The sequence below is a fragment of the Lutjanus erythropterus genome, chromosome 9, assembly GCF_056507025.1.
Source record: "Lutjanus erythropterus isolate fLutEry1 chromosome 9, fLutEry1.hap2, whole genome shotgun sequence".
Lineage (NCBI taxonomy): Eukaryota > Metazoa > Chordata > Actinopteri > Lutjaniformes > Lutjanidae > Lutjanus > Lutjanus erythropterus.
Window position 1 is genome coordinate 20880423 of NC_139325.1, and position 27890 is coordinate 20908312.

Consider the following 27890-nt stretch of genomic DNA (forward strand, 5'->3'; position numbering starts at 1 on the left):
CAAGGGAAGGACGGAGTGAGGGAATCTGTCATTCACTCTCGGTAAAGCCAAGCACAGAGGGATACCTGGAGTCCAACTGATGAAGTCTTGTCTGCGTGTGCCTCTCTCTGCTACACAGCCAAAGCATACAGCAACTGGAATTTACTTCTGCTGCAGTGACAGAGGACTCCGTAACTCATCTGGACAGCTTACACAGAAACACGCACTATACAAACACTCATCTCAGAGCTGCTCACCTGCTCTTATACTCTTTTAAGAGTAGTGAGAGCTCTCTCTACTCCTGCTGTCGTGCTGTTTTCCCTGGTGGACAGCCAGTAGTTGGTGAACCAGCGATGTCGTGGGACTGTGGCCTGAAGTACATGTTCTCTGTGTCCCCTGCGCTGCAGCCGGGGGGCATGTGCATCCTGCATGACAAGGAGGACCTGTCCAGACTGGAGATGGTCCAGAGACTGGCCAAGGATGGCTGCCGCTTCTTGCAGAACCACAGCAAGGGCCCAGAGAGGACAAGTGAGGTGAGACGCAACAAACAACACTGCTGCAGTCTCTGCTGCATTTTCAACTTTCAACTTTCTTTTTTTTATACAGCTATATTCATAAATAGATGTAGCCTATATACAGTAGAACCACAGCCTTGGTGTGAAATGCTGCCCTCTTTGATGCATCTCCCTGGACAGCTATCTTTGGCCTTGTCACAGTGAAAACGTCAGTCAACCTGCTTATCAGATAGTCCTCTTTCTGTCATTAACATAGTCAATTAGCATACTTTATCCTTGAATATTCAGTTAGATAGTCGATTTAACTCTGAGCTATACTGTGGTGTTTTAAGCATCATTTCTCACTCCTGCTGTGTTCTATCCATCAAGCTGTTGTTGTTGTCTGTATTTATTCTGCTTTCTCTGAAAATGAATGTTGTCATTTAGATTCTGTTGAGACTACAAAAAGCTTTCTTCAATTAAATATACCAAATTAGTCTCTAGACTAATGTAAGAAATAGATAGATATATAGGCTTAATGATTTCATAACAGTATAGTGCATTATGAATATGCATAAAATGTATATTATATTGTAAAAGCTATATATGGGTGCAGCATCATCACAGAAAAGTAAAGGATCAGTGGTAGGATTAAGTGAAATCTAGCAGTGAGCTTGCAGGTTTCAAACACGTCATCTCATTCTCCCCTTCCAAGCATGTAGGAGAACCTACATTGGCTGCGAAACGCAAAAGTCTGTATCTAAAGCCAGTGTTTGGTATATCTGTTCTGAGATACCATAGAAATGTGGTGCTGCAACGTGGCAATGTTCGTGGAAGTTGACCCGCATACCCTTTGTGGATATAAATGGCTCATTCTAGGACAGTGGGTCCTACTTTGGTACGACTCCCTCCAGAGTGTGAAAAAAGTTTACGCCCCCCCCCCTCTTCACAATTATGATCTATCATCAATAATAGTTATAGTAGGCTTGAAGTTGAATTTTATTCAAAAAATAAAACTGCAGCATCTGCAATTTAGATATCGCATTTGCACATAGTATTATGCAATTCCAACAACATTTCAATTAATTTGCGAAGCCCTAATCAAAACATACTTATGAGTATTGTATTCCATTTCTGCCATACTCTGCCAATAAATCACAGTAAATTTTACATACTGGACCCTTAACATACATTTATGATATTGATAGTTCTCTGTCAGTATGGCGGAATCGTCAAGCACCATCTCACCATCTGTCATTACTGAAAACTTAACCACTCAAACTCTATATTCAGTTCAATCTGCTCACTTTTTTTTAAAAAACATTACATCACCTGCCAGTTGGCTGCACAGGAGACGTCTGATTGGCTGACCTCGTGGAGGGCTCAGGGTCTCCCTTCCTGCCAGCTGTCTCTGCGCACTGAACTGAACAACAATGGCAGGAAAAAATGACGCAAGCGGCCGGACCACCATGCCAAGACATTGTATGGTTTTAGGGTGGATTCCAGTGCAGCAGGTCCCTGACCTTTTCTGCAAACACAAGGCTAGATCTCCTTATCAGTGTTGTTATTCAATATGATGACCTTTTGCATCTGAGCTAAGCCACTGCCAATCTGTATTTGATCAAATGTTAGTGCTGCATAATACAACAATCTGTTTTACCTTCGTCATTTTAGTAACATGAAACACGCCAAGTTTTTCATATTGTGAAGAAAAAAAGTCTGATGGCACGTGTGTCATTTATGTAATCCCAACAGTAATGGCAAGATATGCTGACCTTGTACTTAATACTTGACATTATCCAGATATATTTAGATTATGTGAGATTATCTAGCAGTGTTTTATAATATAGAATGTTTTAAAGTAATCCAATGATGCTACAATGCACAAACTCTATTACATGTGACTCATATAAATATCTAAGCCCAGACATCAAAGAGCTTAGAAATCAGATAAATCCCAGCTGGTGGTGGAAACAAGGATGCTTAATATACAGTCAGCCTTCATGTCTGTGAAAATATATGAGAGATTCTGGCAAAGGGAGATCATGAATGTTACGCAATCTTCTTAAATTTGAAGCCAAGCATGTTTCTAGGTCTTTTCCTTTGGTAGTGTGGAGGAAAAACTTCATTCATAATTTATTTTGCTCTAAAAACCCATTGAATGTAACAGCTTATAGTTTTGACTTTTGACTTTGCTCCTCTGTCTTTTTACTTCACCTCAGTTTTCCATTATTCATATGGTATCAGAGAGTTGTGCACCATCATCTGTTGTGTTTGCTTTGTCTGATAAATAGTGGGATAGTGAAAAATCAGAAACTGAAAAAAAAGCTTCATAAATCAAAAGATTCTTGTTTGCATTGGAAATAGAAACTCTATGGTAAAGATACACAAGAATATAGAAATATACTTAAGTTGAAAGGAATAATCTTGGTGCATTAAATCACTAACTGATTACGATCGATGCAGCATTTTTTTAAACTCTTCTGAGGTAATCACGGAGCTGACTTTGTCTGAATAATAACAAGCAACCCAAGATTGAAGAAATATCCGTTTCCATTGCATTATTTGTGCTTTGCCTAATAAGGTATTCGGATTCGGGTGCATCCCTAATGCACATACTCTTGTTTACAGTATATTATCAGAGCTTAATACATCAAACAGGAATTTGAGCTCATTACTGTTGGTGTTAATAATGTGCATCCGCATCAAAGGGTTCTTTGAAAGCAACACTGATGTATGAATCTTTGGTCTTTCTCTTCCTCTTTTTTCTTGTTCTGTATGTCGCACACTATTCCATGAGAGAAATTTAGTCCAAATCTGCACAATGTCAGGATTTGACACCTTCCAGCTCCCTTTAAGTGTCCCATACCATACGTGCCAGACCTGCTGCAGCAGGACAGAGTCATACAGACAGAAAGTGTCCCTCCAGCCAGTGGAATGCATCTGGACCCCTGAAAGAGACAGTAAACCATTTGGTGGGACATGACTTTGTGCAGAGGCCTGATAAGTAGTGTTTGCTCTCTGCTGACGGGGTCCATGTTGGGAGGACTTCAGTGCTAGCTGTGAGTGGAGGTCACCTCCAAGCTACAGTAGGAACTGTGCGGCCCTGGTACTCTGTCTCATTACAAGCATCCACTCTTAGAGGGCTGATTGTGTTGTTGTATTGTGACACTGGTAACCACAAAGCCCAGTGCACAGTGAGCAGTGGCCTCCAGCAGCAGAGGCGGGATCAATAATTCATTGTGAGGAAAGGTTTGTTTGCTGTTTGACCCATTAATGGTACACTGAGACACTCTGTTAATTATAGTCAAGAATTCAACTTGCTTTGCTGTCATGCTTACTGAGACAAAAACAACAGACTTTGATGAGGCTAAGAGCACACAGTGTACGTCATGTCTTGATAAAGATAGCAGTGTATTTTTCCCAAGAAGCAGGAAGCTAATCAGCGCAGCCTTCCCTTTCTGGGAATTTTCTATTTCTTTGCTTTTCGTCAGTCCCCCTGACCGTACGTCATATCGTTGGTCCTGTGACAGGATAATAAAGTCTGTTATTACACAGGACATACCCTTAAAGGGTCAGTTCACTCCAAAATCAAAAATAGATCTTTTCCACTGGCCATTAGTATGAGCAGTTTCATGACAGACTAAAGAAAGTAGTTTGTACATCAAACTGCTCACAATAAGTTCTGTGCATTATCTTGAATAACCAGATCATGATTTCATTGAGATGTTTCCTGAATTGGGACATTGAGGACCACACACTGAGGTCCATCTAGTTCCATTATATTTTAAAGAAGGCAGACATCTCTATGGCTGATATCTCCACTACGCAGCAACTCACACCAAAACAATGCAGATGAAATGCAGATGAATTCTCAACTCTTGCAAGAGTTGTAAGAGTTGTTTCTTTATTGTGCACTTTGTTCAAACTAATTATGTTTTATAGTGTCACAAAACTGTGATTAAAATCTGGCTAAGGTTAGGGACAGAAAACACTTGGTTTGAGTAAGAGAATGATCGGTCGGTTTGGGTTCAAATGAGCACTCATGCAAGATCTTTGGCAGGTGTGGGGTTCCCATCTAGACACTACCTGGATAAATAGCAGCTAAGAGGAAAAGTATGGATTCATGATTTTGGGATGACCTGTTGCTTCTGAGAACATGACAGCATTTTTTAAAGTCATATCTTTGGGCTTTTCTTGCCTTTATCTGATAGTACAGCTGAAGAGTAGACAGGAAAGGGGGTGAAGACAGAGGGGATGACACAGAGCAAAGGGCCGCAAGCGGGAGTCGAACCAGTGGGCGCTGCAGAGGACCGACAGCCTCCATACATGGGGCGGACGCTCTACCAACTGAGCTAAACAGCCGCCCCATGACAGCATTTATTATTATTATTATTATTATTATTTATTTTAATTCACAATATGAACATTGGTCAGAGTCATGAATCACAATACTGAAGTTACTGCCAGCAAACATTTCCATTAATGGTGATTTCTGAAGGTTTGGAAACATCTCTGCTGTTTGTAGATGTCACTATTACACTGTAATGTTAATGTTGAAAATGCAGCATACCCACTGATGGACAGATGATGTATGTTTGTGTTCACATGTTGTATTAATGCATTCATCTGTGTACAGAATGGATTGTGCATCTATAGCATGTTTGTTTATGTATGTATGTCCACAGAATACAGAGAAGTGTTAATGTGCCAGGAAGTCATGCTTAACTGAGGGGCTCTGGATGCTTCTCAGCAAAAGGCAATTATGGCAGAAAACTGCAACCACTTCCAGCCTGTCTGCCTGGCTAATTGCATGCACAGAGGCTTGTGTTGCATTGACTGATGGCTGAGGAGGGGGTGGGTGGAGGTGAAGGGGGGTTAGCTGATGCAGGATGCGTGCACTATACACTGAACTCCTCATTAAGACCAATATCTCTGATCCAGACCCTCCATTGTCAAGCAGCAACCAGCCATCTTTATCCTTCAGAGATGCTGCAACAACAAGCCATTTTGTTTCGAATGGAGGGTCGGAAAAGTTCAATTTAGAAACTAATTAACTGAAGAAATCATTAAATGTCCACGCTGACCAGAGTTGTACAGCATCATATCTATCAAACTATTATATGCATCAAGCTGAAAAATTATATTTTCTTGTTAATGTCTAGTAATATGCTGGAACAAACATCACCAAACATACTTACAAAGATATCTTTTTCTTTATATTGCTTGTTTTTTTTTAACTGTGTGACTGGTTGATAAACCAATTAGTTGAAAAATGATTTGACAACGATTTTGATGATCAATGAATCATTAAGAGTGGAATGTATTTTCGTTGCTGCTAGGGCTGCAATGCAATATTTATCATGATATGAAAAAACTAAGAAAATTATGTTATTTAATAAATACGATCTGTACAACATTTTGTTTATATACAATTAAATTTTCCTTTTAACTTGGATTGGTAAGGTTTGCAGCACAGTAAAATAAAGACAAATTAAGAAGGTGTGGCTGGAGGGCAGGGTCTCTGCAGACGCAGGTGCTGCCACACACTTCTAGTGGGATGTAGGTGATGATTGAGACTGAGACTATTTTTGTAAAAGGCTCTGTATTGTTTTTTTTGGGAAAATCCTGCATAGTTTGCTCTTAAAATGTTTTTGCTGTCCTTCTTTGATAAAATAAAATCAAAGTAGCCAGCTGTTATCTAGCATGAATTTTCTTTGGCAATAATTGTTGAATTGCATACGTACATATGCAAAAAGAATTTACCATATAATATCATGGTAGATATGGTACTGAGACATCTTTTATTGCAATATCAAGATTCATTCTTACATCCCTAGTCTCTGACTAATTACAAGTTATAAAGAATAACTTGCATTGTTTATCAAGTGAAAATGTGAAACATTTGTTGGTTCCAGCTCCTCTCCATTTTATATCTTTGGGTTTTTGAGATTTGGTTGGACAAAACAAGTACTTTGTTCAGTATTTTATGATATTTTGTAGACTAAACTATTGATTAATTAGGAAAATATGTGATTAAAGGATGATGGAATTAATTGTTAGTTGAAGCCCTAAGCTATATCTGACTGCTCAGTCTAAACACAGGGAGGGAGGCACTGAGACTTCTTTGTTGGCCTGCAGGAGGTTTAAGAAGTGGGTTAGACGACTTTTACTGTCTGTCACTGAGGCTTTGACTGACAACATGGTGACACTGTGACAGCGAGAGACAGAGTGAAACAGAGAGAATGGGAGACATGGGGATCCACGAGGATGAATTTAACATTCATAGCAGCTCATGGTGGTCATTGACAAGAACCTACCATGTGAGCTGAAGTCTAAATTAAACTCTGCGTCATGGAACCATTGTTGTTGTGCAGAATTCAACCATATGCCAGCTTGAAAATAGACTGTCTCTACACACCACCCATAATTTAATAGGCTCCACAAAGGAATCAGTAATTAAAAATTGTGCAGGTCTTTTATGTTAATCCCTGAATGGGCTCCGCCGATAAGGACTGAATAATGATATATGGAAATTCTCCTTCATTTACAGTGCTGGCTTTGACAGAGTATTATGATGGAAATCAGCAGTGATTTGTGTGAGTGGGAGAAAATTCAGGGGAATCTCCTTGGTGATAACACTCTCCCTCCCGCCCTCCCTCTCCTTTCTCTCTCTAGCCACAGAGTGACGAGGCAGTCCGCGTGTGTCTCAGGGAGAGGGGCCACGATGTGCTGGTTCTCCAGAGAGTGTCGTCAGAGCAGCCAGCCCCCTCTGCATCGGCGAGGGGAGGGGGGAGAGAGGAGGCGAGGAACAGGAGGTAAGCCTCTCCACTCTCACCCCTCCTTCCCAGAATCCCTCCCTCCCTCCCTCCCTCAGTATCTGTTTCTCTCCCTCAGCACTCTCCCTCTCATCATTCTTCCTCTGTTGTCTCTCTGGATCACACACTCACTCGGGCATGCTTACATCACAACTCCCTACACACACATAGATGACTACATTAAATATAGAAGTGAGCAGCATGGGACTGTGAGGCACAGCTTCCCATTCAACTCATTCAGGAGCTTCTTCAGCGGTGAACGTACTGGGATACCTCAGTGTGCTTGAGGGATACACAGCGCTGGACTCTGGGCTGTAGCAACTGCAGGTGGATGGATGGATGGGTAAAGGGGGCATGCAGCAGTAACCACGGCAACGTTGCCGGCGTGAGGGCACAGGGACTCTGTGAGGATGGGATCTCGGCCACAGGAGGAGGGCAGGTTGCTGCATGCCGCCCTGGTGGAGCAGGAGGAGGATGAGGATGACGAGGAGGGCTCCGAGGAGAGCAGCAGTGACAGCACCAGCCGGGCAGAGCCGCTGACGATGCCCACTTTTGACGTCCCCTACTTTCGCTACATAGACGATGAGGGGACGGAGGGAGAGGAGGAGTGGAGCAGCAGCCGCTCACTGTCCTCTATCGAAGAGGATTCGTCCACTGACTCTGTTGTGTCTGACAGGTACATGGTGGTGTCGGGAACCCCAGAGAAGATCCTGGAGCACCTGCTGAATGACCTGACGCTGGACGATGACCAGGGGACAACACAGGGCAAAGAGTCAGGTCAGTATACACACTTAAATGTCTTGAAACGTCTTTCTCATCCCATTTGTCCTTACTGTATTTTGTCAGTGTGTGAATAAGCATTTTTTCTACTTTAGAGAGCAGAAATTTAAAAGTAGGAGAATATTTAGTCGGTGGATGGTAACTGTACGATTGTAGAGCCAATGATGTTTTTGTGAAAGATAGAGAGAAAATGAAAGAGAGAAATAACTCCCTTTACTTTCCATTTTACTCTCTTCCCTCCCCACCCTCGCTTTCTCTCGCAGAGGAGCTGGGACAGAAGCCCCCTCTGGGCATTATTACTGGGCTAATCATGTGCTATTATTCCCAGAATGGCTCGGAGTTTGAGCTCGCTCATTTAAAAGCCTTAGACAGAGATAAACGTTGCTCATATCTTCTGAGCGATGCCGTAACGGACTCCGCGACACGCAGTCCAGCCTTGCAGCGACGACAAATCAACCCATTTCCTCTCATCCCAGCAGGTACATGATAATGTGACACTGTTGCCAAGGCAGAGGAGGAGACCCTGTTGATTGAGCTGCAAAGAGGGTTTGATGAAAGATGATGATTGAGAGCAGAAGCACAGTTAGACAAGAAAAGGGAGAATACTAGAGAGATGGACGAAACACTGTACTGTATATGGGAAGAAAAAGAGGAAACGAGGAGGGTTGCAAAGGAGATGCAGATTTTTTTTCCTTGGAGATGGAGGTGGTCACAGATGATCTCATCCGGATAGTGGCAGGAAAACCCCACACCAGAGATCATTACTCATTCTGATGAGGAAGTGAATGAAATTGATCTAAATGTCCTCTCAGGAGACATGCCTGCAGTTGCAAGATGGTGCATTTTAAGGATAAGGATAAGGATAAGGATGCTTTATGGTCATTCCAGAACATGTTAAACATGACAGAACAAGACAAGACAAGAACAAGTCAACAGTAATAGTAACAATCAAGAAGAAAAAGATACGCGATACAAACATCATGAAATGTGTATATTAGTAAATAAATAAGCTAACTAAAGTTTTTATTACAACATGCAGATGAAAAGTGAACATTATTGCCATTTATCATGTCCTGTCTTGTAGTCTTGATTCGCATATGTCATTTCTATAATTGAGTATTTAGTATCCAGGTAAAGTTAAATACATAGCTAAATTAAGTGGGTAAGGCATCTCTCCATTCTTTCAGTTTAGTGCAGTGTCTTCAACAGGGGGTCCATGACCCCTAGGGGGTCCTCACAGTTACTGCAGGGGGGCCTCCAAATTATTGTTTGAATTATTGTTAAATCTGCCCATTTGTAAAAATAATTTAAAAAACATTTAATTTACATAACACTGTCAAAAAACTACACAGGAAATCTAGTGCAGTCATGAGTTAGCTAGCCTTATCTTAGCTACTTAAGCCTACGTATTATTGAAACGTAATGGCCAATTAGCTGTACAATTATCCCAAATGAACAGACACTCTTGTGAGCCACAATGGAACATTTTGTAGTGTCACAAGCAAGAGACTCTGATGCACACTCCACCTCAGAAACCACCAGTGAAAGCGCACAGGGAGACGGTAACGAAGCTAACATTAACCACACTACAACTGCTGCTGACTTAGCAGCTATGGGTAAGCGCAAACAAGAGGCCCTAAAAATAATAAATGCAATATGTGTAGAACAGGGTCCCTGCTCTGACGTTGAAGACCCCGGTTTAGTTTATTCACAAGAAACTCATCTGTACTGATGGATCATTCACCATTAGCTCACCTTGCATTGAGTATATCGAAGTGAAGCCTCCATAGGGAGTTGTGGAGCTGAGCACGATGCTGAGTGATTTCCCAGGGTCAAAGAGCCCGAGACCTGAGGAGGAGAAGGAATGAACTGAGTACTGAACAGCAATCGATCTGCACTCAGTGATATTTAATAGTGTGACACCTGCTGGCCTTGGTTCGTCTCATTGCGTGAATATTGAAGCTCTACATGCTCTAGTGCTCCTACTGCTAAGTGTGCCCCGGGAAGTTCCGCTCACCAGAAGCGTGGTAGCGTGAGATCCCTGATTTCATCAAAAAGAGATTTATCTGAACATCCACCAAGCTGCCATGTTCGCCATTTCTCTCAAGGATGGCTCAGTGAGATTCTGCAGCAACGTGACTGATGACTGCAGCAGATTATTGATGTCGTGTTTATGACTTACATGTAGCACAGCACATTAGAAAGCCAATTTTATCTCATCATGTTAGCACTCGCTTCCATCTATACTCAGTACACAACATTAAGAATGCAGCAGAGGAGCTTTCTGCAAGAGGTGGCACTTTTCTGAAAGCACCATAGGCATGTTTGAGGAAGAGCAAACGTGAACCACTGCAGCAGTCTGCACTGTGGAGATCTCTGATGTGCTGGCGTTTCCTTTTGTGGGCTAGCATTGTGGGTAGCATTCACAAGTGTTCTTTCCTGTGCCCAATCTCTGAGTGCAGCTATTGATTCCAGCCCTGCACAGATTCACACCGCACACTGCCAGCTCTGAAAAACATGTAATGGAAAATTTGTGTGTCCTTAATGAGGGGATGTTCCAGCTCTTTAACTGATACAGCATGTGGGGAGATGTTTATGCTTATTTTCAGGGAAAAAAGTAACAAATTAAGTGAGCGGATATCAGATTTTAAATTTCTCAGTACAGACTCTCATGATAATTTAAGGTTTTCACACCACGAGGACGGCTTCAACACATTAACATGCTTATTTCAAATGCTGCATTGATCAGTTTTTACGAGTACTTATTAGAATGCAAAAGGGATTGGCAGTTTGATTGGCAGGTTGATTGATTTCACAGTAATTTGACAAACTAGATCAATGAATCCATTCTGTATTTCCTCTGAAAAGGAAACACGTGCAAGCCACTAATACCCCTTTTCCATGTCACTTTGACTCGGTACGTTGGCACGGCACGGATTTGCACCTCCATTATGACAGGACTACTCGCTTGTAGTCGGTCTTTAAACTGAAGATGACCTTAGTCTGTGTCAAGTGGCTTTAAAAATAATAAGGAAACACCTCAATTGTGTTATTTTGTTATTCACAAGCTTTTATTATGTAGCGCCTATTATGAGTTTTCATCTAAAGTAATTTAACACGATTTCCTATATGGCTAAAAGGGAATATGAAACAGCAAAACAAAGCAGATACCGGAAGGTACAAACAGCAACTCAGTGGAGAAACTAAACCTCAGTAATTTTATAGCTTCTTCTTTTGCAGTCTGAGTACCAAACACACATAGACTTGTAAAAACATCTTTCTTTCTGCTCTCGTGCACAGACGTGTTCAGTCTCACAACACTTGCTTGTTTGGGTGTTGGCTGTGGTGTGTGATACATCAATGCAGCCCGCCTAGAAGTACGTTGGGCTTACTTAGGCCCCACTCCACGAAAGGTCTATCTCAGGACATGAGTCGTCACGGCCAGCATGTCAAAGGTGGGAACGGAAATGGAAATGAAAATCAGCCTGTTATGGTTTGACTCGGCATGGCCAAAAAGGTCAAGTCAGGTTCCTGCATTTAACTCAGTTAAGACAGTAGTCATAAACAGTTTTCAACATTAACGAAAGCTGTTGTAGCCTGATTGCACCATCTTTCTTACTGATATTTGACATTTTGTGGCAATCAGTAACAAACCACAGACAAGAACCTAAGTCTAACATAGCTTAAACTTTATCTTAGCTTTCTCATCCACCAATGACCAGACAGTCAGTTAAAAAGACACATTCACGTAGCTTTCTTTACAGGTTTTGTAGTGATGGTAGTAAAGGTAAATATTGTGTGAATTGTGTTGCTGCAGACCTTGCATAGCCTACCACTGTTCTTTTCTTACTTACAACATCAATTTTTGAGCTTGATCACTCTATGATAGCTGCCTTGTGCATTGGCCTCTGATGTTCTGCAGCATCTTAGTAGGTTGCCAGGTTTGTGTGCATTATACCAGAAATCACCCAATCATGAAACGTCTGTCAATACCTAGAAAAAATACAAATGTTTAATTAAAAACAGTCCTTTCAAGATATTTTTCTAAAGCCAGGAATTCGTACTGAAAGTCAGCGTCTGTCGAGCAAGTCTCAAGTCCTCAAAGTTGTAACTAATGTCTGACTCAAGTCAAGTCCCCACCACCTCTCAGCAGCAGTGTAGAAAACACTGTTTCTACAACCTACATTCACTCCTCTGATCCAGGCCAAATACCAATGATAACAAAAAAAAACCGATGTAATGTTGAGGAGTCATAAATCAGCAGCAGACTGTTTAACTTTGTCTATACAGCACGATTCTTAAATAAATGTCTTTGGGTCAGCGAAACGAACGCATCTTCTGCAAAACCATTTGGATTAAATCTGCTCTGCAGGACATTCCTCCCTTTTTCTGCTGTGTTACCAAGAAAAACTTCAGAATATGACTTTAGGTTGTAAGATTAAATATTTATTCTGTTTTCCAAACTTCAAAAAACTTGCAGAGTGTACAGCCTGGGGAGTAGTATGTAAGCTGTTACTCATGAGAAAGTGTTTCAGTTAGGATAGCTTGGAGAAAATACACAGCAGCTGTGTCTGTGTGTGTGTGTGTGTGTGTGTGTGTGTGTGTGTGTAGGGTAACTACTGTATGTGGGTGGTTTATTTTTTGTGCTGTTTTCTGTATTTGTGTTCTGCCGTGTTACTGTATTCTTTATGGGACCTACATGTGTATGAGTGTGTAACCTCTCATAAGACACATCCACAGCTGCTCTGCACGGATTAACATAATGATGTCAGGGAGTCCTGTGGACCAGAACGCACACAAAGGCCCTGGGAAGCCAGTGTGAAATTAAAGAGGAGAATTTACAATTCTGGGTGTGAGGCACACTTACAGAGGGCTTGAGTGGAGGTTGGCCCTAATAGGATTTGTAAAGCTTTTCGCTTGTGGCTGGGCATCATGTCTGGGAGTTACTGTCCTACTCTTTCTCTTTATGCCTCAGAATTTTATTACAATGCCTTTTATGTCAATTTCTGAGATGCACTTCTTACTGTAGAGCCTGTTATAATGTCCAAGGAATAATTACTTGCATTTTAATAACTGATTCTGGGAGAAAGGGACTTTGTAAATGTGTGTTTTTAAAAAAATAAGTATGATTATTGATTTTCCAAAGTAAAACAACACAAAACACTTTCAGGGGCAACTCCCCCTCAAGAAAAACAAAACAACAAAACACCTCGGCTCACAGACATGGATATCAATACAGGAAAGAGACTCGGGCATTACATAACATAGGACAAACAAATTTAACAAAAATCTACCTCTACTACATAAACCCTCTTGTAAGAACAGAATAATACAGAAATATCCAATCCAAGTTTATCCAATAAAAGTCATATAAAGCTCCCATGTTCCATGAAATGCACAGAGCTCAATCTTCTGTCCAAAGCAAAGCCACACACAGTCCAGTGCAGCTGCCATTGTTATTTTCTGTCTGACGCAGTTGTCATTTTCATGCACGTTTTGTAGGTAGCAAATGTGCTTGCACCCATCTGTGCGCCCATGGGTGTGTTGGTCTTAATGCGAGGTGTGGTCAGGCACATTGCTGGTGCATTTCTGTCTTGAGGCAGCAGAATGCGATTACACCACTGACCAACAGAAACCTGGTCTGCAGTCAATGGTGTCAGGCAGGTTCCTGTCAGGCAGGTTACATTTACACTCTGCCTCTAGGACACTGCAGTTAATCCATAGGTCATAAAAATGAACATCCTGGTGAATAGCAGATTGGTGACACAGCACCTGTAACTTGACCGAGTTACACCGGTACGAATCCTGACTTCCATCAGATCTGTCTAAAAATGATTTCCTCTGTTTCCACTTGGAGAGTTCCCTCTCTCCTGTTAAGTTTAGAACTACAATGTTTAGTTTTGCTGCTTAAATTTTAATGATATTTGGAGCAGTGACATAGCTGCCTGCAGTGAAACATTTGAAATGACTGAAAGCAGTAAATAATCTTTTAAATTCCGCCAAACAGCTTTCCAGATGATTTCATCAAGGCGATGAGTAGTAACCAATTACAGTACAGTAGGTCATAGCTGGGGAAACAAAATGATGCACGCCAGAGGCAAGTGCACCTGCCTCTTAAAGGGAATGAGAGATGACACTCCATTCAGGTTCATTCATGTTACACCGAAAAACACACAGATGATTAATTAAGAGATGAAATACAACCCGTTTACACTTTGGCCTTACTTTGTACCCAGAATATGCACTGTAAAAATAGCAAAGGGGAGTTGGATACACCCTAACCTTGAGACAGGCACTTTAGACCATGCACTATAGATCATCTAAATAGGGCCCATTGTATTTAGCATGTATGATATATGTCAAGTATTCTAGTGAAACATTCAAGTATAACCTTATGTCACTGTGTTTTAGTTGAGACTGTTATGCATCTCAGATGTTTGCTCTTGCACTAAATTTTCACATTTTATAAGACTCTTTTTCAGCAATTAAGCAATTTGATATCCCAAGTAACCTGCATTTTTAATCATCATTAAGTTCCTTTTCTCATGTTTTCTTTAAGTGAGGGGAGCCTGTAGTACCTTACTCTTGGAGCACGCATACATGCAACAAGAAAAGCTGTTTTTCTGTGAATAACTCCGATTGGAGAATAACACAGTGTCCTATCTAAGATAATCCCTTATTTGTATGTAATGGGAAAAAAAATCTTGTTTTTGAATATTGTATTTTTTGGCTTGTGTTGTTTAAAAAAGAACTGATGATGTCATGCTTAGTCTTTGTTTATTACAGTGAGAAAAAAAGTGTGATGATGTAGCCTAAGAGCATTTCATGTTACAGGGACTATTTAATTTAATCCATTTACAGAAACACCCATGTGTAACCTTGGGAAGAAATCATATAAGGATACAGTGGCAGAAAATACTGCTTGTAAACACATTAGGATGATGGCTAAGCAATATCAGATTGCTTTGCTGTTTGCAAGATAATCACAATGAAAACATGGACTTCATCAGTGGTCAGAGAGAGTCAACTGACATATTAAACATTATTGGCTTATCTTGACTGATACAGCCTGCAGTGGCCAATGTGTGAGCCTGAAGATAAAGCCAGTAAAGGCTTGTTTGAACCCGTAGGAGCAAAATGTAGGTGGAGAATCCTCAGTGGTTTCAGCACAAGTGATCATCTGAGACTGACCATGAAGGATAATGTGCCACTGAAAGGTCTCTCACATTATTCTCGCTTCTGAAATATCACTGCTTAGAGCTTGTTAACTGATATTTGACAGCAAAGAATGAGCTCTCCCCCTGGTATTATTAAGATGGAGGAGGAAAAACTCCCTGAGCTGCCACCTCAATTAAAAGTACAGGCCTGTCGTATGTGCACTTCAGCAAACATTAATCACACAGTTGTCAATGTTACTGGTTTACCCGTCCAGCTTCCTGTAAGTATAAACCTGATGAGGTTTTATATGATGGACTGCACTAGGATTGCATGACATGGTTTGTAAATAACAGGAATTAATTTTTGCATTACAATTTTTATTTTCACTGAAAAAAAAAAAACTTAAAATCATGATAATGCAGCATTTGTTGGTGTCTGTACCAAACAAACATTCTTGCATCTACAGAAAAGGATTTGTAGGGCATCTCTGTAGCACTACAGTATATCATTATAATACTGTACTGTAGAGCCTGAACAATATGGGAAATCTGACCAATTTTAGAGGACAAAATTCACAGATTACCAATATAGGCCGACATAGTGAATTTCTGAGCTGGACTAAAAATAGACAATTTCTGCGTGGACTGAAACAGTCTTCCACTGATAAGACAATGCAGAGGTACTCAGAGGACTGTTTTCTTTAACAAATAATGCACCAATACCGATACCAGATATCGGTCCAATACTGTCCTCAGGTACTCATACTAATAAAAATACTCCAATACCCCACACCCGATATCACGTCACGAAAAGTAGCCGCTCGATACAAGTAAACATCTAAAGAACCAACATGATGCAGACTTCAAGGAGTTTGCTGATGCTTACCCTCTTTTTTTTTTTTTTGGACGCGTCATCAGCGAGAGACTCGATGTCCTCAACATCATCCATTAATGATCGCGGCGTCTTGGGAAACTGTCCGTAAAACTCCATATAAGTCCATGTAAAACTGAAATAAATGCACAGAGTGCAGCTGTTGACCGCAGCCAGCCGCTGTCCATTAAGTCCCGACGGGTCTAAACTAGTTGACGCCTCGGCAAATTTTTCCGAAGACGAATAAAAAACACCGCAGCGTCTTTCTTCGTAATAAGCTGCTACAACTTCTCTTTGTGTACTTATTCTTCACCAAAACGACATGACAGCACAGGACACGCAACTTCACTCCTCGAGGTTCACAGCAGGATCAACAATACTGTTGCACACATGGCACCACACTCATACCTGTCCCCCATAAACAATGACAGGTAGGAACTAATTAACTCTTCTTCTTGGCGTTTATGGCGGTTTACGATATGGTGCATTACCGCCACCAACTGGTATGGAGTGTGCATCGGGAATCTAGCTTAACTCTACCAACTGATTTAAAATAAATAAATAAATAAATAAATGAAAGAAAAAAAAAAAAACTAATTAGCTCTTAGACAAGAAAGACATGAAGAAGAAACTTGAATACTGTACATATAAATGTGTCATTAAAATACTAGGTAAAATGCTGTAAATGATAATGAAATAATTATCATATATAACACCATTTATAATAGTAAACTTAATTCTGCAAGTCCATTATAATGTTGTGAAATCATTATACTGAAATATACACAGTAAACTGAACACACACACACACACACACACACACACACACACACACACACACAAAACACTAGAAACAGCAGACATTTCTGAAGTTGTGTCCATTTTCAATAATGTGTTTCTCTTTGCAGATACACCTCTGGATGACTTTCTGCTGACCTACCCGGTGTTCATGTCCACGAGTGATTTATGTCAAGCTCTGCTGGGACAATATCCTTCAATACAGGGACATTATTTCAAAGACTCACATATAATAACCTTCCAATGTGAATGCTACTGACAAGCATAGAGGTTTTATACAAAAACACGACTGGTTTATTGACTCAAAGCTGTTCCTCTTGCCGTCTATCCTTAAATCAACATCACACACACACTCGCTTTCTTCATGCTTCATTTTTTATATTGCATTTGTTGTCAGCAAATAGATCTCACTCTCCATCTGTGCTGAATCTTTAACCGAAAGCCACCTATTGCACCAAGCGATACAGGGGGAAAGAGGACAGGAAGGAGGCTCTGGAGAGGAAACGAAAAGTCCTGCACCTGGTGTCACAGTGGGTGGCGCTCTGCACAGATTTCCTGAGGGAAGACGAGCGTGTCAAACTGTTCATGAAGGTAGGAAACACAATGTTCCATGAGAAGGGTGGGAAATGGGGTGTGAGCTGAACTTAATATGAGAGAAATGAGAATTGACATTTCCTTCCAGACTTTGTGTCGTTACGTGTTGGATGATCTTTATGAGCATCCAGCCCTGGAGAAAGACGTGATGGAACTGCAGAGACTGTACCAGCTGCATCGCAGACAGTGAGTGACCATATGAGAGCCTAATTTGACTTTATACGTTATTAGACACAGGGTAATTACAAACATATAAATGATTGATAAAATGGAACAAACTGATGTATGATGATGTCAAGTCTGGGTGTAGCAAGTATGACTGTTCTGAGATCTGGACAGACGCAGAAACAGTAGCTGCTCTCTGAGGTCTCTGAGGACAAAGAAAGAGCTCCTTCTCTGCTCGATCCTCATCAATGAATCCTTTCAGAGATTGAAGAGTAATTGCAGTGTTCTGGGGTGTTATGTACTAAAATATGAAGGTCACAGAGCCCCTTTATCTTGAGTCTCCGAATTTGAGGAAATACAGGCGTTTTGAGAATTAATGACAAGCTGTTGGAACTTTTTGTCACTTGCCACGAAGAAAAAAAAGAATGTTCCAGCTCTTGTTTACCGGACACAATGTGAGGCCTGCTCGCTACTAATTACATCAAACTCATGAGCATAATTGCACATCCATATATAAACACAGTGAAATACATTATCTGACTTGTTGAATAATCAAGTAATTATGGAAGTTAGTCCATTGTCTATATAGAAATATATACATACATACAGTAGGAATGCACTGATCTGCATAATATGTATCAGCCATAACATAACAGATCCGCATTAACATTAACATCCACATTTTCAGCCACATTTATTCATTTATTTTGGACCATCATTTCAATTATTAGTGCCGCAGCAAACTCTGGCCTCATGTTACCTTCTATAAAAATGATTCTAATTAATTCCACGTAGCAAAGCATGCAGATTTTCACTATGGGATAAAGAAACCACTGCTGTCAGACAAGTGCTCAGCATCACCAGAGGCACTGAGCTGAGGTATCGTATCAGGGGAGAAGAAACTGTATTGATTCACCCCCTGTTTACAACGTACAATATGAATATATTACAGACATTATGAAAAACTATGTAGCTAACTGTGTAAATAAAGTCATAATGATAATAATCACCTTTACAGATATTGTGCTAATTCTGTAAATTCATTTTGCAGAAACATCTTATTGATATTGCCAAATTAGATTCTGTTCTGCTGAGAGAGATCGCTGTGTGCCTCTCATTCATTACATGTATGGAGTTAAATGATGCCACTGTGTACTGCTGTGCATAGACAGTAACACAGGTTCTTGTACCAGGGCAGCTGAGGCCATATGGGCATTTTAACTGACACATTTTGGCTTAAATTAAACGTTGTTGTAGATGCTTCCTTTCCTCTTTAAGACTCTGTCTATTTTTTATCAGTAAATCTTTAAAATGAATAATTAAAATTTAAGCCAGTTGCACCCAAGTGTTTACACAGCCATTAAATGATGCTGGAATGTTTTTCAAGTTATGGATTGACCATAACATTGGACAAGGACGATATTTTATGTCAGAGAATCTCAACTTTTAAAACAAAAGTACTTTATTGATTTAAATATATACTTAACATTCAACATCTGACTGAATCTTGAAAACTGGTCTGTTTTGTATTTGTTAAACTGTTGCTTAGCTACAATTTCTTGGTTTAATATAATAAGCGTCACATTGCTCCTTGATGTTACAGTGTAAACAACCACCCTGCCCCCCCAGTCACCAGACACATTGCCACACCCATGGTCTCCCTTCCCCTCCTTCGACCACAGCCTCCAATCAGATCCTCTCCCTGGGGATGCTTCAACCTGCCGCCCATTAGAAACCAGTGCAGATAATTCAACCAGACTGCGCTGCCATTATCTGCGCCTGCTTTATTCATGTTTGTATCCACAGCACCCACTGCTTTAAAGCACTGGACTTTGTGTGGGTGTTACTAACTGACATACTCTACTATTTATGAGCTTTTTACAACCACGCTCGCCCCAGGGGAGGACAAGGTTGACTGCTTTGTGGCAATCTGCTGCCGAGTAAGAAGCGAAAAGGTGTCATTTTTTGTATAAAGAAGACTTGCGGAGTCCTTTGCTCCCATCAAGTTCAATCTGGGCTTTGTGCAAAAGAAAGCTGAGGGATCACACCACTAGCTCACTTGCACTCTCTCGTCATGTACCACTAAAATTTACAGAGCTCATTGACATCCACTCCTGGAGTGAATTCAATCACGAGGCCTGTTTTGATGTGACAGTGGGAATCAGGTTTTTCATTAGCACAGGACTGCTGCTGGCTGGTGAGAAGAGATCCCTCAGGGCAGGCTTTGTGCCAACATGCCTATTGTGATGCAGAGCCCAGTAAAAGCTGAGGGATGATAATGGACACGGGGCTATCCATCATGCTAGTCGGGCCTAACTGATGAGAATAGGGTGATTAAATGAAGGGATCACATTGGAGGGTTAAAAAATCCTCAAAGCACTCTAATCTTGCCTTGAGACTGATCTTAAGTAATGGAGTGAACACAGCAGAGGAGAGTATATACATTCCCTTTACCTTAATTATAAAGTGTCATTTTTGTACATAGTTCCAGCCTACATAAAATCACCAGATTTACTGATTTATCTCCTCTTCTTTTTCCAGTATGGTGGATGAATATTCCCCTCAAAGAAAGGTGAGGTCTTGTGTCTGCTCTCTTTATGACACTTAAAGGGTAACTTCAGTATTTTTCAAGCCTATTTACCCATGTTTGCGTGTCTGCTTGACTAATGGGGGCAACAGTTTTGCCACTGCGGCCGTCAGCCATGAACAGGCTGCAATGTAATCCTTATGAGCTATGGCAAACCATCAAAAGTACATCCGCTGAAAGTGCTTGTTTTGCCACAGACGGGCTCAGATTGTTATTATTAGTGTCTGACAACATTATGGAAATGATTCCTGCAGAGACAGACCTTTTTGTGTAAGACTATGAACCTTTTTTGTTTAAACAGAAACAGTCGATTTATTGCTTTCACCAAAGCCACCAGACTTCATTTACAGTGATTGTATTATTGTAGAACACAGTTCATTTAAACTCAACACAAACAAAACAAAACTCACTAAAGCCACACTGGTTCATCCTACTTGTGCTCCAACAATCACCAACTCTGGTTTGGTTTAAATAAATTCTTAATTGACATTACTAGATGTTAAAGTCCTCTAGCTGTGTACACTGTTTCTACCTGCTGCTTCTCTGGTGTCTGACCCTCTTCCTCCTCTTTTCCCAAAATTTTCACATCTAATGCAGTGAATTAAGGGTTTATTTCAACTAAACCAGAGTTGGTCATTTTTGGAGCAGAACCGAGATGATTTTGGTGAGCTTTATTTTGCTTCTGTTGAGTTTGGACAAAGTGTGTTTTATGATGATAAAATACTGTTTCTGTAAATTGAGTCTTTCTGGTTAAACAAAAAGGATCTTACTCTTTAACACTACTCAAGAGTATCCATATTTCTTATACTCCAAGTGCTGTTATAAAAGGCGTGATTTGTAGTTACAAAGCCACAGAGAACTGTCACCCAGCTTAGCTTTACAGGGCGTTTTTAGCATATGTTAGTGCATTGTTTTGGTTTTCTGCCTTGCAGATTCCACTGTAATCAAACTTGTTTCCAGCAACTGCATGCAGCTGTTTTCAGGGAAAAAAGCTCTTTAAAGCCACTGCCTGCCCAGCACCAAGCAATGGACAGGTAAATTTAGCAACTAGCTGGTGAACACAGTGAAGTATTTAGCAGCTAAAGAGACAGATACATTCTAAAGAGTTGGTGGAGACCAAAATAAAACTACTCTTAAGGCGAGTGAAAGGGTAACTTTGGTATTTTTCAACCTAGCCCGTTTCTGTTTAAACAAAAAGGATCTAAACAATACTGTTTTATAAATGTCTTTCTCTGTAGGGATCCTTTCTCTAAAGTTGTCAGACACTTAGAATAGCAATCTGAGTCAGTGGCAAAAAAGCACTTCTGTTGGACATTGATGGTTCGCAATTGCCCATAATGATTACATTGCAGCCTTTTTGTGGCTGACAGCTGCAGCACAGCTCAAAAAATGTGTTCTCATTATTCACTTAGACACAAAAACATGGGTGTAAACAGGTTGACAAATGCAGAAGTTACCCTTTAAGACAGAAAGAATCGTATTGAACAGAACTGGCTGCCCATTTCGATATACTAGTTTAGGCCTCGAAGCCATTGTCCTCACATTTCCTGCTAAAGACATTGTTGTGTAGTTCTAGTGAAATGCCCAGTGTTCCCAGGCAGTATGAATGTGTGTCAAAATTCACGCATTTCCCTCCTTTTAGAGCAAAGCACTTTTCCACCAATTGAGCTTGAGAGAGAACGGGCTGCAGTCCAGAGGCACACAGAGGGAGACCAAGGAAGGTAAGTCATAAAACACGGCGTTCTTCACACATTCCTCCCATCATACGTTGTTTCCAAAGCCGTCGAAAGGAGACATTTAGTCTGAACAGTAGAACAATGGGAAGCTTTCCAGGGAATGAATGAGAATGTTTGGAAGTGCAGATTCCTGAGTTGTGACTTAAGAATTCCTTTTCTCTTATTGGGATCAGTTTTTGCTTCTTTTAAAGGGCAGGTTCTCAGCTACTGCTCATGCTATGTAGATCCCTAGATAGTCTGGATAGTTTTGATTTTTTTTTCTGCTGAGGTTATGTGATACATTTTTGTGGGTTTCTGTTTTTGGATAATCCACAGTCCTCACTTTGAATAGTTTTCATCTGAACTACTTTCAAACAAAAAAGTGTCCCAACCAACCAGCTGTCCACCTTCATCAGGAGAAATCAATTGCATATGCTTGGCCTACCCCAGTAACGCCACACTACACAGTCCTCTTCAACTGATCACTAATTGGTTACACTGGAGCAGTTGCGGGTCAGCTGCTTTGCTCAAGGTCACTTTATCAATAAGGTGCAGCCCTGTTATATCCTTTTCCTTCCTGTTGTTCTCACTGATAGCAGCAGGTGACTTAATTAATTGGTTTCTTTCTGGTTGAAATGGTGAGATAACCTTTTGTAGGCTGTGAAAAAAAAACAAAAAACGTTGAAACTCTGCTGTCCACAGCACACAGTGGTTGATTATCCCTCCTCTCAGCTTTCACAGTAAAGCAGACAACTGCCCAGAACCCCCATGGGGCCCAAAAGCCCCAGGGAAATTTTAGTCATTTGATTATTTGAAAAATTCTGAGGGAATTAGATCCAATAAAAAATATAATATCTCTGAGGCAATCCCCACTTTATTAGCTAGTCTTGTGCCTCTGTGTCATAAAATAATTTCAACAGCTGTATTGTTTAGAAAACCTGATACCATTTAGTGCCACTCCAGCATCTGACTACTGGTTTGTCTCAGGTTATATAATGAAGCTTTTATGTGTAGTCTCTGTGCTCTGGCCGGGGGCAGAGCTACACTCCATGTACCTTGCTTAAACAATATTGTCTCTCTGTTCCAGTGCTGTGTCACGTGTATATCACCATGGACTCTTACCTCAGTATGAGGGCCCATCCTGGAGTGTTGGCACAGGAGCTGCTGCAGGCAGTGGCAGAAAGGATGGACGTCCCACAGGGGGAATTGGTGCTGGTGGCCGTCACTTACCCTGGAGGTAAATACAATCTTAAATAATCAGCTGCCGCACTCAACTACTAGCAGTACAGCACTAAGCCGAATGAAGTGGCAACGTAGTGCCTTGCCATCTGTGAGGGTACCCATCAGTCACTCAGAGCAGGAACGCCCTTAATTATGCATAACTGTAAGCTTTAATATTATTTAAACAAGCGTGTTATATAAATATTCACTCCCCATATAGTTGTCATGAACTGTAGAGACCAAAACTTTTTTTTGTACCAGGCTGTTTATTTCTGCTGTATGCAGCAGGTTGTTTTAATGTGGGGGTCTATGGGGATAGGCTCACTTTATGAGCCAGCCTCAAGTGGGCATTCAAGAAACTGAAATTTTTGTCACTTCCACTTTGGCTGGTTAGCCAGACCTGAAGGAGCAACCATAACAATGGAGCAGGCTAAATATGAATGAAATGTTATCAAAATTACGATATGGCCTTGTGCAATATTGCAGAAGCTGCATTTTTGATAAAGGAAAAATGTGGAACAAAACAGCAATATAATAAAGTGCTGTATTGCTGCAGCGATACACTGATCTTGTTCTCCAAATGTGAGAAAAATGTTTGGTACATACCCCAACAAATGTCATATAATCATGACTTTAATAGTTTAGTTGTAGATGAAAATGAAAATTGTGATGCAAGAATGTTCCTTCCCACTAATCGTGAATAGAAATTGAATTGCAATAACTGTCAAAATTATTGCAGTCTAATTTTTTTTACCATGTTGTGGAGCCCTAATTTCCTATGAAAAACTCATACATTGTAGGGTTTGCATTTCTCACAATATTTCATATTTAAAGTTTCCTCCTATATTGAGTTGTATATCGAGCCCAGACATGAATGTGTGAGATTTTAAGCAGCAGAACTGACCTAAAAATCTGCCCAGTAACAACAGTTAAAGAGAGAACCTTTTACAGTCCTGTATTATAAAGTCAGTATCTGTTATTATCAGCAACTGAAGTGACTGGCAACCTCACGCAGCTAGTCTTATCTCCTGCTACTGATGACTGCTTACACGCTGCCTGACAGATTTTTAATGGTATTCTGCTGTTTGTGATACGTTTTCTCCCCCCCGCAGGTCGGCTCCTCCTGCAGCCTCAGGACAGAGTCTTCTCCAATTCTTTACGGCCGGTGGGGAGGCTGCACGTCTGCAGGAAGGACCTGGGAGAAGTCCTGGTAAGAGTCTCACTGCAATGTGTCACTTCAGCTTAAATATACTGTAGACATGCTGCAGTGTTGAAGCAATGTCCTCTGTTAGCTCATACACGGTCACACAACAGCTGAGCAGTAATGAATAAGACAGTTTACAGCATATAAAACTGCACATGCAGCATAGTTGAGGTTATGTTAGAAGCTTCAAAACTCCATTGTATAATTTATCAAAACCTGCTAGCATGAAATAACTCCTGCAAAAAAAAACAGTTGTTTCAGTTGTTACGATGTGCAGAGAAAACAGTAAAAACAAACAGCCTAGATCTTGCCATTGTTTGATTTTTTTCTTTGGTTTTTCCTCATCAGAATCCATTCACAGACAACTCTGAGCTGAGGACAGCTCGCATGCTCAGTTTAAACACATGGGACGTGGCTGTTACTCTCACCAACTTTGACTGGACCATCTTTGACTCAATACATGAGGTTTGTCCCACAATTTGAATACAGATTTGATATTTGTTGTCTCAAAAAATGTAGGCCTGAAGGATCTGAACAGTTTTAATGTCTTCCACTCCACCCCTCCTTACTATAGACCCATTTTTGTCTTGTTTACAGAGGGACAGGAGATCTTTATGGAAAGTTTTCCAATTTTCATATTTGGGTTTATACTATTTGTTATGCTGATTTGGTGCAGAATTGAGCTATTTTTGACCATGTGAGAACTGATGAAAAAATCTTTCCAAAATACCACGTTAAGACACCAAGACTTTGAGGAAAACCAAGAAAAATTAATGCCGTGATTTGCTATCAAAAACTTTTGACTTTTTCTATAGGAACTGCATTTTCTCATTTTTAGAATAGGTGAAATTAACATATTTATACAGCTTAAAAAACTGTATGTTTTTTAACATTAAGTTGGCATGTAGGTAAAGTAGAAACGCTGAAAGACACAGGTGTCCTTGTGGAGTCTAAGAGGTTAAAGCATCACGTGCTCTGTTCTGCTCACCTCATGAGTATGTTGTTCATTTTACAGCAAGAGCTCGTCTACTTCACCTTCAGTCGTCACAGCAGCAGCGGCCACACAGCGGCGTTGGAGCTGCTGCTGCAGCGCTGCAATGAAGTCCAGCTGTGGGTGATGACTGAGGTGCTGTTGTGCCCGACGCTCTGCAAGAGAGTCCAACTCATCAAGAAGTTCATCAAGATCGCTGCCCAGTTAGTAGCTTTACTCTCATGCTTCTAGATTTATTGATTGTGATTGATCAGACACACTGTTGGCCAACACTGCCCTGTATCTTAAGGATGATGTATTTAGATTTACATGGGGATGCTGCCCCCTCCAGTGGCAAATCAATAAACTGCATTTGCTTCTGTGCTGTAGAAATATGCCCCTGGAAGTAACTGAGTTGTGTGTTCCATTGATATTTTATAGCTGTAAAGCTCAGAGGAATCTCAACTGTTTCTTTGCCATTATAATGGGCCTGAACGCTGCAGCTGTGAGCCGCCTCAGTCAGACATGGGAGGTAAGGATGTCCTATTTTCTCTCAGACGTCTGTACCTGCCACCATTATATCTGAAGCACATACTGTGGTGTCTGACAAAAAAATAATTCCTGTTATTATCTCTGCAGAAAATTCCTGGGAAATTCAAAAAGCTGTTTTCAGAGCTGGAGACAATTACAGTAAGTGTAATTCAGGTCACTCTATATGTATAACACATGGTTTTGAAATGAAAAACAATGACATTAATCCATTCAGGCAAAACAAAGCTGTGTTTCAGTGTGTATGAGGTGAAACAAACAGATGTTTTTTAATTCCCAAACATCAGGTGAAACATCAGGTGTTTTAGATGATCATTAGTCTCTAATGCTGCCATAATTCAGCTCTAACAAAGCATGCATGCACAGGCACACACACAGTCACCCCCCAGAGGTTTATACTCATTCGTTCTGAAAATGTCTTCACAGGATCCGTCGCTGAACCACAAGGCCTACAGGGAGTCCTTCAAAAAGATGAAGGCGCCAAAGATCCCTTTTCTTCCTCTGCTGTTGAAAGGTGCGCTCATTATTCTGTCACTTCACTACCTCATGACTGGTCCAGGAGGAGAGTGCTGCGATGTGTTCCTGTCATTTCTAGATTTGACATGTAGAAACAGGTAGTCAGTGAATACCTGTTGGTGAATACTGACAAACTGTTTTATCTGTTTTAGATATTACGTTCATTCATGAAGGCAACAAGACGTTTCATGACAACCTGGTCAATTTTGAGAAACTGGTGAGTTTACGAGCCTTGTACGGAAAATATACAGCAGTGCTGAATTTAAAATGTCATGTTTAATGAAGCCTGTGTCTTTGTTTCCAGCACATGATAGCAGACACGGTGCGGCTCATCCGGCATTGTCAGAAAGACCATATGGGTCAGTATTAACATCACTCATTCCTTCTTATATTGGTCATTCTAAATTTATCTGTTGTTAATTTTGGTGTAATTATAATCAGAGAAATAATGGCACTTCAAACAGGAAATAATATATCAGCATTTGCAAGGTAAAAACCAAAACTGTGGACAAAATCAGTAAAGAAACAGTTTGGATTATTTAAAGTGGGGTTGTATGAAATTCTAATTGGGAAAAGCTGTCTCAGGGTAAAGAGGTGAAAATATTCTAAATATAGCATACACTCAGAAACTGCTAAAATATGTTTTTTCTGCTGACCCTGTACACTGTAGTACATCGCTTAGCTTCCTACACCAATACTCCTGCTGCTCCTCAGAATCAGGTGGAAGAACTATCCCTTTAAACTGGATTTACCCCTCACAACAAGCCTGCATGTCATATAAGTAGAAAGTTATAAGAGTGGTACACAAATTTATCCTTTATAATGATCCAAAGCTACTTAAAGTTGGTTTTAACTGCCTTTTTACAGCGTTAAATATGATGTTTATTTATTTATTTTTACTAGCAATAACATGATGTGATTATTTTGAAAATTCACAAATTAATTTTGGTATAAAGGAGTTGTCCTGCTATATTGGCTTGGTAGTAAAACCTTTTTTCCCCTCCAGGAAATGGCATCACACAGAAGAGCAGCTCCGAAGTGCGAGCCTACATCGACTACCTTCATATCATCGACAATCAGCAGACTCTGTTTGAACTGTCACACAGACTGGAGCCTCGGGCCTAGAGGACAGCTCACTGTGTCAGCCGGACCATCGGATTGCCAAGGAAACAATCTATCGCTGTCTCATCTATCTCTCAGGACTCGGTCGGCGATTAGAGGACGCTGCGTGATCCTGGCCGACCACAGGAGGGAACCGCTCACTCAATCAGGAAAACTCTCACCAGAAAAAAGGAGAAACATCTTAGTTTAAATGAATAAAGAATGTCCAGCAGACATCATCAAACAGATGAGTTTCAGTGCTGCCTGTTGTAAGAAAAATCAACAACAGCACTAAGGTTAGAGCTGAAGATGCTGATCATTAAACCTGCTGGTGCTGCTGCTATTATTAACTTCCCTTCAGATGGCAGAGG

At 40.7% G+C, this 27890-nt stretch overlaps 1 protein-coding gene across 1 annotated transcript; it reads left to right on the top strand.

Moving 5' to 3' along the window:
* On the top strand, nt 1-27890 carry rapgef5b (Rap guanine nucleotide exchange factor (GEF) 5b). The gene is made up of 18 exons (XM_084726502.1): nt 1-512; nt 7152-7291; nt 7968-8068; nt 17008-17086; nt 17344-17488; nt 17580-17677; nt 20198-20228; nt 21886-21964; nt 23046-23195; nt 24292-24389; nt 24732-24848; nt 25399-25577; nt 25795-25885; nt 25993-26043; nt 26329-26416; nt 26571-26635; nt 26723-26777; nt 27425-27890. Exons 1-18 carry the CDS (start codon nt 333-335, stop codon nt 27541-27543), a joined length of 1866 nt encoding a protein of 621 aa, XP_084582628.1. The 5' UTR covers nt 1-332; the 3' UTR covers nt 27544-27890.

Excerpts from the sequence above, each read along its gene's own strand:
- rapgef5b (XM_084726502.1), top strand. The coding sequence starts at position 333 with ATGTCGTGGGACTGTGGCCTGAAGTACATGTTCTCTGTGTCCCCTGCG. Across the intron at positions 7,292-7,967 it reads GAGGAGGCGAGGAACAGGAG|GTACATGGTGGTGTCGGGAA; the intron begins GTAAGCCTCTCC and ends TGTGTCTGACAG. Across the intron at positions 26,778-27,424 it reads TTGTCAGAAAGACCATATGG|GAAATGGCATCACACAGAAG; the intron begins GTCAGTATTAAC and ends TTTCCCCTCCAG.